Genomic DNA, 16,793 nt, shown 5'->3' on the forward strand with positions numbered 1-16,793 from the left:
AAAAAGAAGCTCAAAATAGGGATGCATGGATGGCTCATTCGGTTAAGCGTCCACCTTTGGATCAGGTCATTACCCCAGGGTCCTGGGATCCAGTCCTACATTGGGTTCCCTGCTCAGTGGGGAGCCTGGTTCTCCCTTTACTTGTTCTGCCTGCAGCATTCCCTGCTCATGTTCTCTCTTCCTCTGACAAATAAAATCTCAAAAAAACAAAAAACAAAAACAAAAACCCTCAAAGTAATTAAATTAATTGTTAAGAAATACTCCAGAGCACCTGGGTGCCTCAGTTAGTTAAGTGCCCTACTCTTGGTTTCAGCTCCAGTCACGATGTCATGGGTCATAGAATTAAGCCCTGAATCAGGCTCCACGCTCAGTGGGGAGTCTGCTTTAAGATTCTCTCTCTCTGCCCCTCCCCCCAATTGCACACATGTGCACTCTCTCTCTCAAAATAAATTAACAAAATCTTAAAAAAAAAGGAAAAGAAAAGGGTCAAGGGTCAAGGAAAAGAAAAATGGGTGCCTGGGTGGCTCATTCGGTTAAGACTCTGCCTTTGACTCACATGATCCCAGGGTCCTGGGATCGAGACCCATGTTGGGCTCCATGCTTGGTGAGGAGCCTGCTTCTTCCTTTTCCTTGACCCTTCCCCCTGTGCATGTTCTCTCTCTTCCCTCTCTCTGTCAGAATAAAAAAATCTTAAAAAACAAACAAACAAACAAACAAACAAAACACCACTCCCTAGCTGTAATACTGTGTGTGTGCAGATGTGCGTATGGAAGTAGAAGCTGGAGTTGGTCAGGTTCAAGTAGCCTATCTTCATTGGATTGCATCACTGCTGCCTTGGAGATCTTTCTGCAACTTCACCTAGATGACTAGAGTAGATTGTTTCTTTCTTTCTTTTTTTTCTTTTTAAAGGTTTTATTTATTTACTTGACTGAGAGAGGCACAGCAAGAGAGGGAACACATGCAGGAGGAGTGGGAGAAAGAGAAGCAGGCTTCTTGCTGAGCCGGGAGCTCGATGTAGGGCTCAATCCCAGGACCCTGGGATCATGACCTGAGCTGAAGGCAGACACTTAACCACTAAACCACCCAGGTGCCCCAAGACTGTTTCTTTATAGAGCCTTCTCTTAGAGGATCAAAGACATTTCCTTTTCTCTATGGATGTGCCTGCAGCACCCCACTCTCACTCTCTATTTGCAATCTATTGAAGTAGATTGCAAAGAAAATTACAATGCACAACTGTAGCTGGGAGGCCCTCTTAGAGGTGCAAATGCTTAATTTCAGGTAAACATCACCTTCTTATATTCTTCATATTAACTTTGCTTTAAGGCTCTCTTCCAGACCCTCCTACCTCCTCCCAGTCATTCTAAGTGGCAAGCCTCTCCTTAGTGGTCAGTCCAGATTCTTTGAGTTTAATCTTACTTTTCCCATAATCCAAGGTTGAACTTCCCTGGAGCATGTGGAAAGATCATTTCCTCTTTGACTTTGGGGTTTAAGCACCACCTGCCTAAAGATATTTCATGGCTGCCTGTCTGTCAGGATCTTCATGCTATGCCGGCTTTGATGCCCTCTCCATAGCTTTTCATACAGATTCACTACTCATAGCCAAAATCACCTCAGAAGCTCACAATCTTTTTCTCAGTCAGAATCTCATGATCTTTTCTCTTAAAACCATTTAACTGCCTGGGACGCCTGGGTGGCTCAGTAGGTTAAGCCGCTGCCTTCGGCTCAGGTCATGATTCCAGGGTCCTGGGATCGAGTCCTGCATCGCATCGGGCTCCTTGCTCAGCAGGGAGCCTGCTTCTCTCTCCACCTCTGCCTGACGCTCTGCCCGGCTTGTGCGCTTGTGTTCTCTCTCTCTCTCTCTCTGACAAATAAATAAATAAATAAAATCTTTAAAAACAAACAAACAAACAAACAAACAAAAAAACCCCAAAACTCCCAAAACCCATTTAACTGCTTCACAGCCTCTCATCAAGATCACTATTTGGAGACCACATCTATGTGACATGATCACACCTCCCTCACTCTAGCTTACCACCCATTTTCAGACAGTATGAAAATAGAATAACAACCAAATCACAGTTTAATTATACCGTTTTCCTATTTGTTCAACTAGAGTAAGAACACTGCTAAATCTATCTACCTAAATCTATCTACCAAAATATACCACAAGATTTCTCTTGAGGATACTTATTTTCAACTTAATCTAGAATTAGGAGAATCCTAACAGAGGAACAACTGGGGAAAATAATGCAATATTGCAAAGTGCCTACTGTGATCAAGGCTAGCATTTTCCATACTTTTGTAGTCCAAATCATACCTGTGAGATTACTGGCATAGTGTGGGAATGTACTGTTTTCCCTTTATTCAACTGCATAGTCACCTGTCATTCACTGTCCCTAACTCAAAGCATAGAGGAGGAATATTTAAAGGATCTCCATGTAGTTGGGATCTACATATAGCTGACCCTCGAACAATGAGGGTTAAGGGTGCTGACCCTCTGTGCAGTCAAAAACCATATTTACCTTCAACTCTCCAAAGACTTAACTACCAATAGCTTATTGCTGCAGCCTTACTGAGAATATAAACAATTGATTAGCGTATATTTTATATGCTACATGTATCCTTACAATAAAGCCAGAAAGGAAAATGTTGTAAGAAATCATAAGGAAAAGAAAATACATTTACAGTGCTGTACTGTATGTACTGAAGACAATATTCACATGTAAGTGGACCCACACAGTTCAAACCCATGTTATTTAAGGGTTAAATGTATACATATAGGAAAATCAACACATCCTTCCTTTAGCTCTTCCCTTTAACTTCACCATGATTTTTTTTTTTTAAGATTTTGTTTATTTATTTGACAGAGATCACAAGTAGGCAGAGAGGCAGGCAGAGAGAGAGGAGGGAGCAGGCTCCCTGCTGAGCAGAGAGCCTGATACGGGGCTCAATCCCAGGACCCTGGGATCATGACCTGGCCAAAGGCAGAGGCTTTAACCCACTGAGCCACCCAGGTGCCCCTAACTTCATCATGATTAACAAACATACACATTCATCACATACACTAATAACTAAAAACAGGTCAATGAGAAAGAGACAGATTACGGAAGTAATATACTTTGAATAACAAATAGTAAATTTGGAACTTGGTCATTCCAGGCGGTAATACAAAAAGGTCTAAATAATATCATAGTTTAAAATTCTTAAATAGGGGTGCCTGGGTGGCTCAGTGGGTTAGGCCTCTTCCTTTGGCTCAGGTCATGATCTTAGGGTCCTGAGACTGAGCCCTGCATTGGGCTCTCTGCTCGGTGGGGAGCCTGCTTCCTCCTCTCTCTCTCTCCCTGCCTCTCTGCCTACTTGGGATCTCTGTCAAATAAATAAATAAATAAATAAAAATAAAACCTTTAAAAAAAATTCTTAAATAAAATGGTGAGTGCTGTGAAGTGTGTAAGCCTGATGATTCACAGACCTGTACCCCGGGGCAAATAATACATTATAAGTTAATAAAAATAATTAATTTAAAAAAGGGGGAGAGGAAAAAAAAAATTCTTCTTCTTCTTTTTTTTTTAGAAGTGCAGAGGGAGGGGCTCCTGGGTGGTTCAAGGGTTAAAGACTCTGCCTTCAGCTCAGGTCATGATCCCAGGGTCCTGGGATCGAGCCCCACATGGGGCTCTCTGCTCAGTGGGGAGCCTGCTTCCTCCTCTCTCTCTGCCTGCTTCTCTGCCTACTTGTGATCTCTGTCAAGAAAATAAACAAAATCTTAAAAAAAAAAAAAAAGAGAAGAAGTGCAGAGGGAGAGAGAATCTTTTTTTTTTAAAAGATTTTATTTATTTATTTGACAGAGAGAGAGATCACAGTAGGCAGGTAGAGAGAGAGGGGAAACAGGCTCTCTGCTGAGCCAAAGGCCCAATGCAGGGCTCGATCCCAGGACCCTGAGATCATGACCTGAGCCAAAGGCAGAGGCTTAACCCACGGAGCCACCCAGGTGTCCCGGAAAAAAAAATTCTTAAATAGTTAAGGGCAAGCAGGATTTTTCAGGTATAGACCTAAACCTCTGAAATTGATGTCACTGAGAACAAACATGATTTCTGAAAATACACCCATGGTAAGAATACTAGGGACTGAATACTAAACTGACTCTTCACAGTCTTCTAAGTAAATTCCTATGACTCTCAAATCCTTATTTTAGGTCTTCTGACTATATGGGATAAAATACATTTCCGTTCCCTTTGAAGAACAACTTTGGGTTATCTTAGGGTGGTCTAATCTGTCCTCATTCTTCATTCTTTTATTCCACAAACATTTGCAGAATGCCTACTAGATATAGGAACTTAAATGAAGGACACCCAAGTATCTTAAGTAAGGAAAGAGGACCAGAATACATGGAATATGCCTCACCTAATTTCTGTCACTACTGACTACCTATTATTCCATCAGTTTCCAATTTACGTCCTTTCCAACACCAGCTAAACCTAAAACTCTTTGTGGGAAGGAACTGCACGTTATTTGCGGTTATGTTCACTAGATCCGTCACAGTGCCTGTCATGTACCAAGTGATTATTAAAGTTTGTTAAAGTTAATTTGGGTCACAGGAAGACAGACAGTCAGATGTGGTCTCAACATTGAATCTTGTGTCACCACCCATTTTCTTTTCTTCTTGGCACAGGGCATAAAACAAAAACAATTTCTAGGGCAGGAATATCCAAAGTTGACCATATGGACCTGATAAAGAACCCAGAACTTGTGGACAATTCTGGAATCTGAGGGAAAAAGGCTAAAAGCTGTATGACACTTCTGATTCAGCCACTGCGAACCAGAGGCTGTTTACAGTCAGCTTCTTTCCTCAGAGGAAACAGCCCCTCCCCTCTGAATGCTTATCTTATTGTTTCTGACAGAACTGACAGGCAATCACACAGCTATAGGAAAACATGAAACTCCTCCTTACTCAAATATTTAAAGCTCTTGTTTCTGAAAACAAGAATTTAAAATTCTCCGAATATCATTTAGTCAAAAAGAGTTCACAGTGCTGAAAAATTAGTGGATTATTTGCATTATAAGAGATTTTTTTCTCTATTATTCTTCCAGCTTCCTTCCCAGAATAGAAACTTTAATGATCTTAAATTTCTTCATTTAAAGTTATTTTAATTATCTTTAATTTCATCTTCCTATATAGAATCTGACAGAAAATCTTTTTTGGTTCTTTAAGTGCCTCCAAGATTAGCCTTTTATTCTATTCTCACTTCCACTACAAGTTCTGTTTACCTCATACCTTTTAAGTGTGGGCTCCTTGCTGATAATCTCTTTTTATTCCAATCTACCTTGTAGGATGCGGTTTACTAGGACATGAAACTGTAATACAGCATATCAGAACCACCTGTGGATTCCCCTCAAACTATGCATCTGCCTTTGCACACTTCCTTCATCTGTAGCCCACCCCAATGCACTCACTGCCATAAGGAACTTTTCTGCTAGTGAGGTCATTCACTATGAGGACTAGGTTGGGGAAAGAATCAAAAGGCACAACACCAATCTTCCTAGTCCCTTTTTTAAACCATTCTCTTCTTCTCCACTCCCAACACATAACCTCTGCCACTATCAGGTAGGTATCACTAACTCTAACACAAGCTATACTTGAACCACAAAAACAAGAACTCTCTTTAGACAGGGTAAACGAAAACATCGAGTCTCATCAAGTCTCACATTTTAGTACAAGTGTGCTTCCCAAAAGAGAACATATACAGTGATAAAAAGCCTTCACAGTTTTCTCTGTACCAACCTTATGCCTTCCACGAAAGACATTTGCAGTAGCTCCTTGGCCTAAAATATCAGATAAAAGCCACAGATGATTAGAAGTGCTCTGCATTTTGGCTTGGTCAGGAGTTCTTGTTAAACTAAGAGAGAAGAAAAAAAGTGCATGTTGTTTTAAGGGAACAGCACATTTAAGGAACAAATGTTAGCTATTTTTAGTCTCCAGTAAGATCATAACTTAGTTATTGCTAAACTGAAAAGTGCAGTCTAATGTAAAAATATAAGCTTCCAACAATATTAAAGACTAAAATGCCGTGTGGGCTCTGAAAAAAAACATTAACCAATGACATCTTATATACTCACTTTAACTCACCTATCCCAAGGCTGCATAAAATATCTATTTCCCTTCAGATTTTATCTTTCTCAGGAGAGTGATACTGGCCACTTATTTCCTTCAGATGTTTTGAAAGATTAGTCAGTGATGAATTATAAGGTGTTTTAAAGTCATAAAGTCGGGTTGCCTGGGTGGCTCAGGGGGTTAAGCCTCTGCCTTCGGCTCGGGTCGTGATCCCAGGGTGCTGGGATCAAGCCCTGCATCCGGCTCTCTGCTCAGCGGTGAGCCTGCTTCCTCCTCTCTCTCTGCCTGCCTCTCTGCCTCGTGATCTCTCTCTCTGTTCAATAATAAAAATAAAAAAATCTTTAAAGTCATAAAGTCAAATATAACAGAAGTATAGAAAAGAATTACTTTTTTTCTTTAAGGGCAGAGCTACACTAATGAAAACAACTGTTGCCATGGCATAACATTTCCATAAGGTAAAATTTCATCAGCATGGTGCCTGACAATCATAATGGAAAGATGCAAAAAGTTTTTATTCTTGAAAGGTTGCTAACTCTTGTGAAATTAAGGATAATCGGTCCAATCTCCAAGTATATAAATATACACATATTAGGTGTATATTACCAAAGTCTTTAAAAATAAGCAAGTGGATGCTATTATGTATTAAGTAAAATCTCTGTATCTTCTGCTCAATTTTGCTAAATCTAAAACTGCTCTAAAAAATAAAGTTGATTTTTAAAAAAAGCACCACCCCTACCTAGCCTTCTCCTTTAGTAACTGGAAAACTACATTACTTCAAGGGTATTAAAAATACTTGAGCTCCATGTTGGAATAAAAATTAGTAGCATAAACAATATTCTCACCATGCCACATTAAAACTGCTGTAATACCAAATCAAATCAGATTCTGATATCCCTTTGTAGTCCATTAGAACAGACTAGGTATTCAGTGATGAATTAATGACTATCAATATTCCATAAGAAACATAAAGAATGGTCCATTTTCAATAACCTTATATATTAAGATATATAATCTTTACCATCCATCTAATTTAGATAAGAAATGTTATCTAAACATTAACTTATTGGAAATAAGCAATAAAAATAAGAAGCACTTTTCACAAGGAATACACATCTGTCAGCTTAGGTTAATAATATCAACTATCTTTTCAGTATTTTCAAATATTTTTCAATAATGAAAAACCTTTCCTAATTACTGTAACTGTGCTGAGGTAACTGTAAATGTAAAATAGTGCAGCCAGGTACCCACATACAGCTAGTAAATAATATATAAGCACTTTTATCAGCTAAGATATCTTCTCTCTATATGAAGATTTAAGACTAGTTTCACAGTGATGAGGGGAAATGTCTTTTGAAACTATCTTCCAATAAACCCACAATAACAGCATGCTAAAACATGACTCAGCACATCCACAAGGTGTTTGCTTTTTAAATCTTCCCCAAATTTTGATACATTATAGGCAGGCACTCAACAAGTATGTTACTAGTGCCTGCCTTAAGCCTACTTCCTCATACTGTCCAAAACGAAAGTTACCATCTGTCTATGGATGAGAACAAGTTTGATGACAGGCATCTGGACAAAGTTCAAGGATTTCCAAACTCTACCACTATGTTAATAATCCAGCGTTCTGGAGTGAAAAAAGTGGGTCTTTGGTTATGCACTGGACAGTTAACGGGTAGACCTTGTTTTGAAGCCATCTGCTGAAAATACCTGGGAAACGGACTGGAAGATAAACCCGTAAGCAATTTCCCAAAGGAAATGTTTGGGAATGCACATTATATGTGTGTATGTATACTAATAGACGTCCTCTGCTTCCAGCTTCCGGTTAGTCAATCCACGACGTTACCATCACTAAAACCCTAACGAAACGTCTACCGAATCATCGGTAAAATCAAACCCTTTGAACACTGCTGTTCGTGTCAACGTTCATAAAGGAGTAGAAAACTGTCAAACTCTTTTAAAAAAAGGGGGAATCCGTCTCTCCGGGGCGGCCAGGGCCCATACCCGGTAATGAGCACCACCTCTTTCTTCGTGCCCAACGTCGCTGAACGCTGACCCGGGAGGGCGCCCGGTCAGAGGGCCGCGCAGGGGGGCGAGAAGTAGAGGTGGAAGGGACCGGGCCCGCACGACCATTCTACCGGATTTCGGACGCCCCAAACACCCGGGCGGGAGGCGGCCACCCAGCCAAGGTCCCGGCAGGGCTCGGCCCCTGGTGGTGCTGGGCTTCCCGGGTCGCCCGCCCCGCCCCCGCTCTGACTCAGCATCCCAATTTCCCACCGGGGGCGGGAGCGCTCCGCGCCTGCCCCTGCGGGCCTCCCTGCTCGTGCCCCGCGCGGCTCAGCCCCTCTGCCCGCGCCGCCCCACTTACCGCGCCAGGTCTCCGTCGCACCAGCTCCAGCGGGCTCCCGCGGCCTCCGTGAGCCTCGGGACACTTCCGGCTTCGCGAGCCCTGGCCGGGGGCCACGTGACCGACGGCCGGCGCGCGCCGGTGCGCGTGCGCACGTCTGCCGGACGGGCCTCGGCCTCCGCCGCCTACCCTGCGGCCAGGGCTGGTGGGGCTGCTGGTTTCCACGTTCTTCGTAGGGAGAGGCGGGGAGACTGGGGGTTGCCTGGAGTCGGAACTGGTCCGCACCCTCTGCCTGCCCCTCCCTCACCCTAAGGGTGAAGCTAGGGAGCCCTGCGCAGTGAGCAGTTTCGGTTTCCCAGAACTGCAAATCCCGCCCCGTCCTCGAGAACCACCGACAGAGCGCGACGTGCGGTGACAGTAGGGAAGACAGACATTGAACTGATTGCAAACATTCTAATAGTCACAGGTGCGCAGAATGCTGGACACGTGCGAGGCTGTCCCTGGGGAGTAACACAGTCTGGACGGATAGATCTGAAAGTGTTTTAAAGGCTGTGTTGGCTGCAGTGGGGTCCCATGATCGCCTCAGAATAATCCAGACGTGAAATTCTTAATGTAAATAAGCTCATTTAATTCCTTATTTACTTTTTTTTTTTTTTTTTTTGCGTTGAGGAAGTCAGGAATGAAAGTTGTCTTAACTCCCTCTTTACACGGTATTTGAAAAATGGAAGTGTTGGAGAACTTGTCTGAAATGAGGTCCTGAATACTCGTGCCTCCAGGATCTCAAGCAGCTCTTCCCTAAAGTGATCCCTTCTGCCCACTGACTGCACTGCAGCCTTTCTCAACATAGGGAGAGGTCAGAGACTCTCTGGCTGTTTCAGGGCTAAACTTGTAAGACTGACGAGGAAGAATTCTTCCCAGTTGAGAACTACAGCAACCAGGAATTAATAGGAAACCAGGGGCTTTTGAATGGAACACATCTGGGTTTGCAGTCCCAACTCTCCCCACCAAATACTGACTCTAAGCACATTCCCCCGCCCCATAACGTAAGTCTGTTATGTTCCTTGCACAATGGTGATAACAAAAGTCCACAGTAATGCGTTGTTACAAAGGAAGTTACTTTATTAGACTTTTAAACAATGTTAAAATAAACCATTTAATTAACCAGTGTTAGATGGAACCATTCTAACAACAAATCTATTTACTGCTTACAATTCCAACCAATTTCAGTTCTGTATCTAACACCAAGAAGGGGACCTGTCCAGGTTCCTTACAACAGTAAGACCTACAGCTCAAAAGTTTTATGGGAGAAAATGTAATTAGCTGAGCCAAAGGCCTTGATTCACATATTTACCAAAATTATTTATCACTGAAATACCACAGGTATTTTCTTAAAGGTAGAGCTGTTTGTGAACCAATTAACGTTAACATTTAAGACTTTAAATAAACTGTTAGGCACATAACTCGACCAGGCATCTTAAAACCCTTGCTGTTCCATAGTCAAGCCACACAAATCCGTCTTTGCTTTTGTGACCTCACCTTTCAAGAGGTGAGATTCACTCTCATGACAATTATTTGGGGGCTTATTTTTGGAAACTAAATACAAGTAAGTAATTCATGAAGAAGCAGAATTTCCTAATTGCTATGGTACTCCCTAAAAAAAAAGTGCTCTGGGTAACTTCAGGGAAAGATGGATATTATACATGACTATAGAACATGAAGTTTATCTTCTACTGCACTCTTAATTTCCATGTTTTGTTTTCTCTTGATCCTGAACATACACAATCTTTTGAGGCTTTAAACGGAAAAAGGAGGCGTCATCTTTACATATATGGAGCTAATAGTACAGCGATCATAGCTAATACGAAGTCTTTGTGCGCAGGTAGTATAAGAAGCCATTCATACTTAAATTCTTGGTTGTGAGGTAGCTACCATTATCTCCCCCATTTTACAGATGTGGAAATGTATACGGAGAAGTTATTTAAATTACTTAAACTTTTTAAAACTAGTGACTAATAGAACCTACTCAAATCTGCAACCTGCCTTAGCTCTTAAGCACTATGCTGACTTGTTAGTATACTTTGAAAAACTAGTGCTATTGCACTAGATGCCATGATCTTTCTTACAGTACAAGAAAGCTTATCAATGGAACACTTCAAGCTTTCACATACCCATTTTAATTTATTTAGAGAGAGAGCACTTGTGAGCGAGTGGGGGTAGGGGGTGAGGGAGAGGGAAAGAATCTTTTTTTTTTTTTTAAAATATTTATTTATTTGACAGAGACCACAAGTAGGCAGAGAGACAGAGAGAGAGGGGGAAGCAGGCTCCCTGCTGAGCAGAGAGCCCAATGCGGGGCTCGATCCCAGGACCCTAAGATCATGACCTGAGCCAAAGGCAGAGGCCTAAACCACTGAGCCACCCAGGCACGCCCCAAGGGAGAAAGAATCTTAAGCAGGCTCCACACTTAGCACAGAGCCTGACATGGGACTTGATCCCTGACCCTGAGATCATAACATGAGCCGAAATCAGGAGTAGGATGCTTAACTGACTGAACCACCCAGGTATCCTTTTTTTTTTTTTTTTTTTAAGAGAGAATTTATTTTTTAAAAGTAAGTTCTATGGGGGTGCCTGGGTGGCTCAGGTCATGATCTCAGGGTTCTGGGATCTGGTCCCATATCAGGCTAGCGCTCAGCAGGGTCTGCTTGTTCCTCTCTTGCTGCCCCTCCTCCTGTTCATGCTCTCTTTTAGATACATAAAATCTTAAAAAAAGAAAAAAAAAAGTGGGCTCTATGCCCAACATGGGGCTTAAACTCATGACCCTGAGGTCAAGAGTCCAATGCTTTACCCAACTGAGCCAGTTAGGTCCCCCTCACTTACCTATTCTTAAAAACATTTTTATTTAAGTATAATACACATTTCATCCATCTTTTTTTTAAAGTTAATTTAGTTTAACAGTTAGTTTAGTTTAGTACTTTTATTCTACAATGTAAGGAAAATGTTTAAAATCACTACTGTAATTAACGCCAAGAAAGATTTATGTATATAATTAAAATAGTTTTAGGAAGTTTATAGACCACTGAAGCCATCATGAAAACTTTAGGGAGGGGAACAACATGGGCCAAAGGTTAAAAAAAACAACCAACCCTCACCTAAAATCTTGAGCTTGTAAAATTTAAATTTAAATGACTGTAGTAATTGTTCTTTCTTTGAATTCAGTTAACGTATAATATATTATTTGTTTCAGGAGTACAGGTCTGTGATTCATCAGTCTTATAATATCCAGGGCTCATTACAACACATACCCTCCCCAATGATTGTAATAATTTAATTCTGCTGCTCAGTTTATCCCTCCTCTCTTAATTTCCTAATACTACTTACTATTATTTTCCTCTTGCTTTCTTGCAGGGTCATGAATAAAAATGGGGAGAAGTACTTCTGTTAACTAAATGGGCACATACTTATAAGCATCATTAACACATAGGTACAGTGTCCCAAGTAAATCCAATAAAAGAGGGGGAAAATTGGATTTTAAATTCTAGCAATGGATTGAAATAGGCTTTTTAAATAATTTTTAAAATAATCTGAGAGAATTAAGCTCCATGTAACCTTTTGGGAACATAGATAAATCATCTATAAGCTTATATGTGCAATTCTTTAAATGAAAAATCAGAAAGAGATGAAATAAAATTAAAGTACTTATAATAATATCAAAAAAGACTTGGTAGATTTCACTACGTAAAATTTATTTTTATTTTTTTATAAAAAGTGTATAACACCGGTACCTACTCTTAAATCAGTTAATTTATGAAACCATTCTCTTCTGTAGAACCAACATTGGCATCGAAATAGTTTAAAGAAATGTAATGGCTATCTACGAAAATTTAGTTTTGGTTTGTTATATTCCCCCCATATTTTGAGACAGCGCACATAAAAGAAAATTAAAATTTTCAAACATTTTATATTTAGCAATTGAAAAAAAAGTACACTGTTTTCCTGCTATGGTCTTTATAAAGGATTTAACGTTTCAAGTAAAAAAAAAAAAAGGTACTAGAATAACCGCGCTGTATCTTTTAACAGCATTTTTATATAGAACAAATTTGCACTGGCATGCAAGCAACTTCTCTTGTTGTCACATACCTATATTCAGAGAAAATTACACCCATTTTACAGAGAAATCCCAATACATATACTGCAATAAGCTTAAAGCAATGTTAAAAAGACCAGTGTGAATGGCACACAAAACTGCTTCCTTATAAATCAACTGGAATTCCTGATCATAAAGTAGGCACAGGGAGATCCAGTCCTTAGGGCTTTGCTCTCTGGAAGAATACCTGTAAATAAAATATTAGTACAATTAGTGCTGATGTCAGAAGATGTCACCTTTTACCTGAAGACAGGCTCCAAGCCAGTAAGTGGTAGTCATTCTTTTGTAAAATAAAATCAATATTTAGAACATCTCACATACTGCATAAATCCACACATGGCACAGACCTGTACCCCTGCAGCAAATAACACATTATATGTTAATTAAAAAAAAATCCACACATGGTACAAGAACTTCCTTTTTTGGACAATTTGATCAAATCTCGAGATAACTTATGTTGACATTAGTTGGGAAACTAGTGAAAATATGGTTATTAACGCTGATGCAAGAACTCAAGTGATCAGAGGAAAACATGTTCTTTATACCTTTTGCTGACTGGCACACAGTCACAGCTAATACAGGCCAATTAAATTTTGAGAAAGAAATGAACAAACCAAAGCTAAAGATAGCAGCTGTTATCCTCTAAGGAATTTACTATTTATTTGATTATAAAGATTTTTTTTTTTAAATTCATTTGACAGAGATCACAAGTAGGCCAAGAGGCAGGCAGAGAGAGAGGGAGAAGCAGGCTCCCCGCTGAGCAGAGAGCCCAATGCGGGGCTTGATCCCAGGACCCTGGGATCATAACTCAAGCTGAAGGCAGAGGCTTTAACCCACTGAGCCACCCAGGTGCCCCTATTTATTTGATTATTAAAAAAATACTTGCAATTCAACATTTGAGAGTATGAATGAATAGGCTAGAGGTTGTGCTGGTGACTGGTTCACTATTACCTACTACTTTCCATGTTTTTTTTTGGTACATGTTTTTTTTTTTTTTTTTTTTTTTAAAGATTTTATTTATTTATTTGACAGAGAGAAATCACAAGTAGATGGAGAGGCAGGCAGAGAGAGAGAGAGGGAAGCAGGCTCCCTGCTGAGCAGAGAGCCCGATGCGGGCCTCGATCCCAGGACCCTGAGATCATGACCTGAGCCGAAGGCAGCGGCTTAACCCACTGAGCCACCCAGGCGCCCAGGTTACATGTTTTTTTTTGTTGTTGTTTTTCTTTTTGTTTTCAAATACAGATTTTATTTTTAAGTAATCTCTGCACGCATCGTGAGGCACGAACTCATGATCCTGAGAGTAAGCCAGCCAGGAGCCCACATAGTTAGGTATATGTTAAGTGAGCACCAGAAAGACTACTGGTTGTAAACTCACGAAGGACTGTATTCATCATTGTATCCTTAGCATCTAGCAGATCAGGCATTCATTTAACAAATAATCTGTTGACTAAGTGAAGAGAGGAATGATCACTACATGAGCATAACAAAGCCTCACAAAGAGGCCATGCTTGAGGCAAGCCTAAAGAATGGGTAGAATTCATAAAGGAGGAGGGTTGCTAATAAGGCAGAATTTTTGAAGAACAGCAAGAACAGCAAAGACCATTCCAGCAAGAGAAATCAGAAAAGTGGTTTAATACCAGAAACAGGAAACAACAACAACTACAACAACAACAAAAAACCATGAATGTCAAACTAAGAAACATGAGTTTATTTTTTAATCAACGGTATAGGTTTTTTTTTTTAAGATTTTATTTATTTATCAGAGGGAGAGAGGGGGAGAGAGCAAGCACAGGCAGACAGAATGGCAGGCAGAGGGAGAAGCAGGCTCCCTGCTGAGCAAGGAGCCCGATGTGGGACTCGATCCCAGGACGCTGGGATCATGACCTGAGCCGAAGGCAGCTGCTTAACCAACTGAGCCACCCAGGCGTCCCTCAACGGTATAGGTTTATGAAGAGTATAAGGCAAATGAATTTTAGAGGACTATTCAGAGTTTTCCAACAGCTCAGCTTGCCTACAAGGGAAGGGATATCCGCACGAGAGAACCCAACTCCACACCAGAGCAGCAGCAGTGGAGACAGAGAGCAAGTTCAGAGTGAGGAGGAGAGAATCGGCAAGATCTAAGGATCGATCACATCTAAAGAGAGTAGGCACAAAAGATGGAACTTCACTTTCCCAAAAACAAGAATAGTGCTATCCTGGAGATAATGTTCCCACTGAAAAAAAAGTTGGGCTTCGGAGGAAGACTTTATAAATGCAGCTGGATGAATTACTATGTTTGGAGCACAAGCCTGCAACATTGTACCTGGATCAGCTGTTACAGATCCCTTTAGTAGAACGTTACAATTTTTGTGAGTCCTTTCACCAGCTGGATCAGTTATATAACAGACATCACCTCCACAGGCACTTCGATTTTATAGGGAAATGGCAGTGGGGAGGGTTCCCGATCTTAAACAGTAACTTCTAATCTTCTCACAAACTCCTATCAGTATAAGCTGGCAAACTACTACCAGGGAAAAAATGGACAAGGACAGATGTTACAGAAGCAAAGTTAAGGACAACACACACTTACTTCCTCAGCAAAGGCCCTGACTTAACAATTTTAGAGTGCCTTAGACAAAAGAACCAGGTGGTTATTCATTAAATCACCTGCTACCAATATATTTAGCATAGTGTTTTGTCCTCAAATTTGTTGAATGAAAGTAATACAAACAAAAAACAGTTCTATCTTGTTACACTGCAATTTTATTTCCAAAACATGAGCTCTTTATTGGCAAGGAAAGTAACTCATACGGTTGTTTGCAGCAGTTAGCATAGTACCTGTTACATAAAAAGCCATCATGGAGTAATGAAGGACTACCTTCTGGGTGAGAGATATAAATTGTAAATCTGAATTCCTGGAGAGGTTTTATTTTATTTGCTGATTGATTGATTTTATTTATTTATTTGACAGAGAGCACAAGTAGGCAGAGCGGCAGGCAGAGGGAGATGGAGAAGGAGGCTCTCTGAGCAGGGAGCCCAATTAGGGGCTTGATCCCAGCACCCTGGGACCATGACCCTCAACCAACTGAGTCACCCAGGCACCCCAACCCGGAGAGTTTTTTTTTTTTTTTTTTAAATTCACTCAATTATGGGATGTCTGAGTAGCTCAGTTGGTTAAGCATCCAACTCTTGGTTTTGGCTCAGGTCATGATCTCATGCTCCTTCCCCATGTGCTCTCTCTCAAATAAATATTTAAAATAAAAAACCTGGGGAGCCTGGGTGGCTCAGTGGGTTAAAGCCTCTGCCTTCAGCTCAGGTTATGATCCCAGGGTTCTGGGATCAAGCCCCGTGTCGGGCTCTCTGCTCAGTGGGGAGCCTGCTTCTTCCTCTCTCTCTGCCTGCCTCTTCTCCTACTTGTGATTCTCTGTCTGTCAAATAAATAAAGTCTTTAAAAAAAAAAATAAAATAAAATAAAAAATCTGTTCAATTTATGAATGTAAAAAAGCATTGATTGCTCAATCTGAGGATTTTTTCTGTCCGTTTTACAATTCAAAAGTTTCAAAAACAGGATATAACCAAGTAACTCATACTTCTGTTTTTATATTTTTAGTTTCTTTCAACTCAATATGGGCACATGTTCTCTCTCTTTTTTTTAAAAGATTTTATTTATTTATTTGACTGAGATCACAAGTAGGCAGAGAGGCAGGCAGAGAGAGAGGAAGGGAAGCTGAGCAGAGAGTGCGACGCAGGGCTCGATCCCAGGACCCTGGGATCATGACCTGAGCCGAAGGCAGAGGACTTAACCCACTGAGCCACGCAGGTGCCCTGTCTCTCTCTCTCTCTCTCTCTTTTTTAAAGGATTTTATTTATTCATTTGATAGTCAGGGATCACAAGCAGGCAGGGAAGCAGGCAGAGAGAGAAGAGGAAGCAGGGTCCTCGCTGAGCAGAGAGCCCGACGTAGGGCTTGATCCCAGGACCCTGGGATCATTACCTGAGCCGAAGGCAGAGGACTTAACCCACTGAGCCACCCAGGCGCCCCACCCCCTCTTAAAAGATTTATTTGACACAGAGAGAGAGATCACATGTAAGCAAAGAGGCAGGTAGAGAGAGGGGGGGAAGCAGGCTCCCTGCTGAGCAGAGAGCCCAATGCGGAGCTCTATCCCAGGACCCTGGCATCATGACCTGAGCGGAAGGCAGACGCTCAATGACTGAGCCACCC

The 16,793-nt window shown here is 41.2% G+C and overlaps 2 protein-coding genes across 6 annotated transcripts in view; both read right to left on the reverse strand.

Annotated features, from left to right (window-relative positions):
• The window catches only part of TBK1 (TANK binding kinase 1), a 49,574-nt gene extending 40,818 nt beyond the window's left edge, over positions 1 to 8,756 (reverse strand). Inside the window, exons 1-2 of one of the 2 annotated variants that reach the window (XM_032347161.1) lie at positions 8,475 to 8,732; positions 5,777 to 5,891 (exon numbers count right to left, since the gene is read on the reverse strand). In XM_032347161.1, coding sequence (XP_032203052.1) covers positions 5,777 to 5,863 — 87 coding nt within the window. In that variant the 5' untranslated portion in view covers positions 5,864 to 5,891; positions 8,475 to 8,732. Of the gene's footprint in view, positions 1 to 5,776; positions 5,892 to 8,474 lie in introns of both variants that reach the window. The other variant, XM_032347162.1, reaches the window with a different exon arrangement.
• A 3,416-nt stretch (positions 8,757 to 12,172) lies between these two features.
• XPOT (exportin for tRNA) overlaps positions 12,173 to 16,793 on the reverse strand; it is a 48,298-nt gene continuing 43,677 nt past the window's right edge. For all 4 annotated transcript variants that reach the window (XM_032347167.1, XM_032347163.1, XM_032347164.1 and 1 more), the window contains exon 25: positions 12,173 to 12,781. In XM_032347167.1, coding sequence (XP_032203058.1) covers positions 12,755 to 12,781 — 27 coding nt within the window. In that variant the 3' untranslated portion in view covers positions 12,173 to 12,754. The remainder of the gene's footprint in view (positions 12,782 to 16,793) is intronic.

Source organism: Mustela erminea, chromosome 6, assembly GCF_009829155.1.
Source record: "Mustela erminea isolate mMusErm1 chromosome 6, mMusErm1.Pri, whole genome shotgun sequence".
Lineage (NCBI taxonomy): Eukaryota > Metazoa > Chordata > Mammalia > Carnivora > Mustelidae > Mustela > Mustela erminea.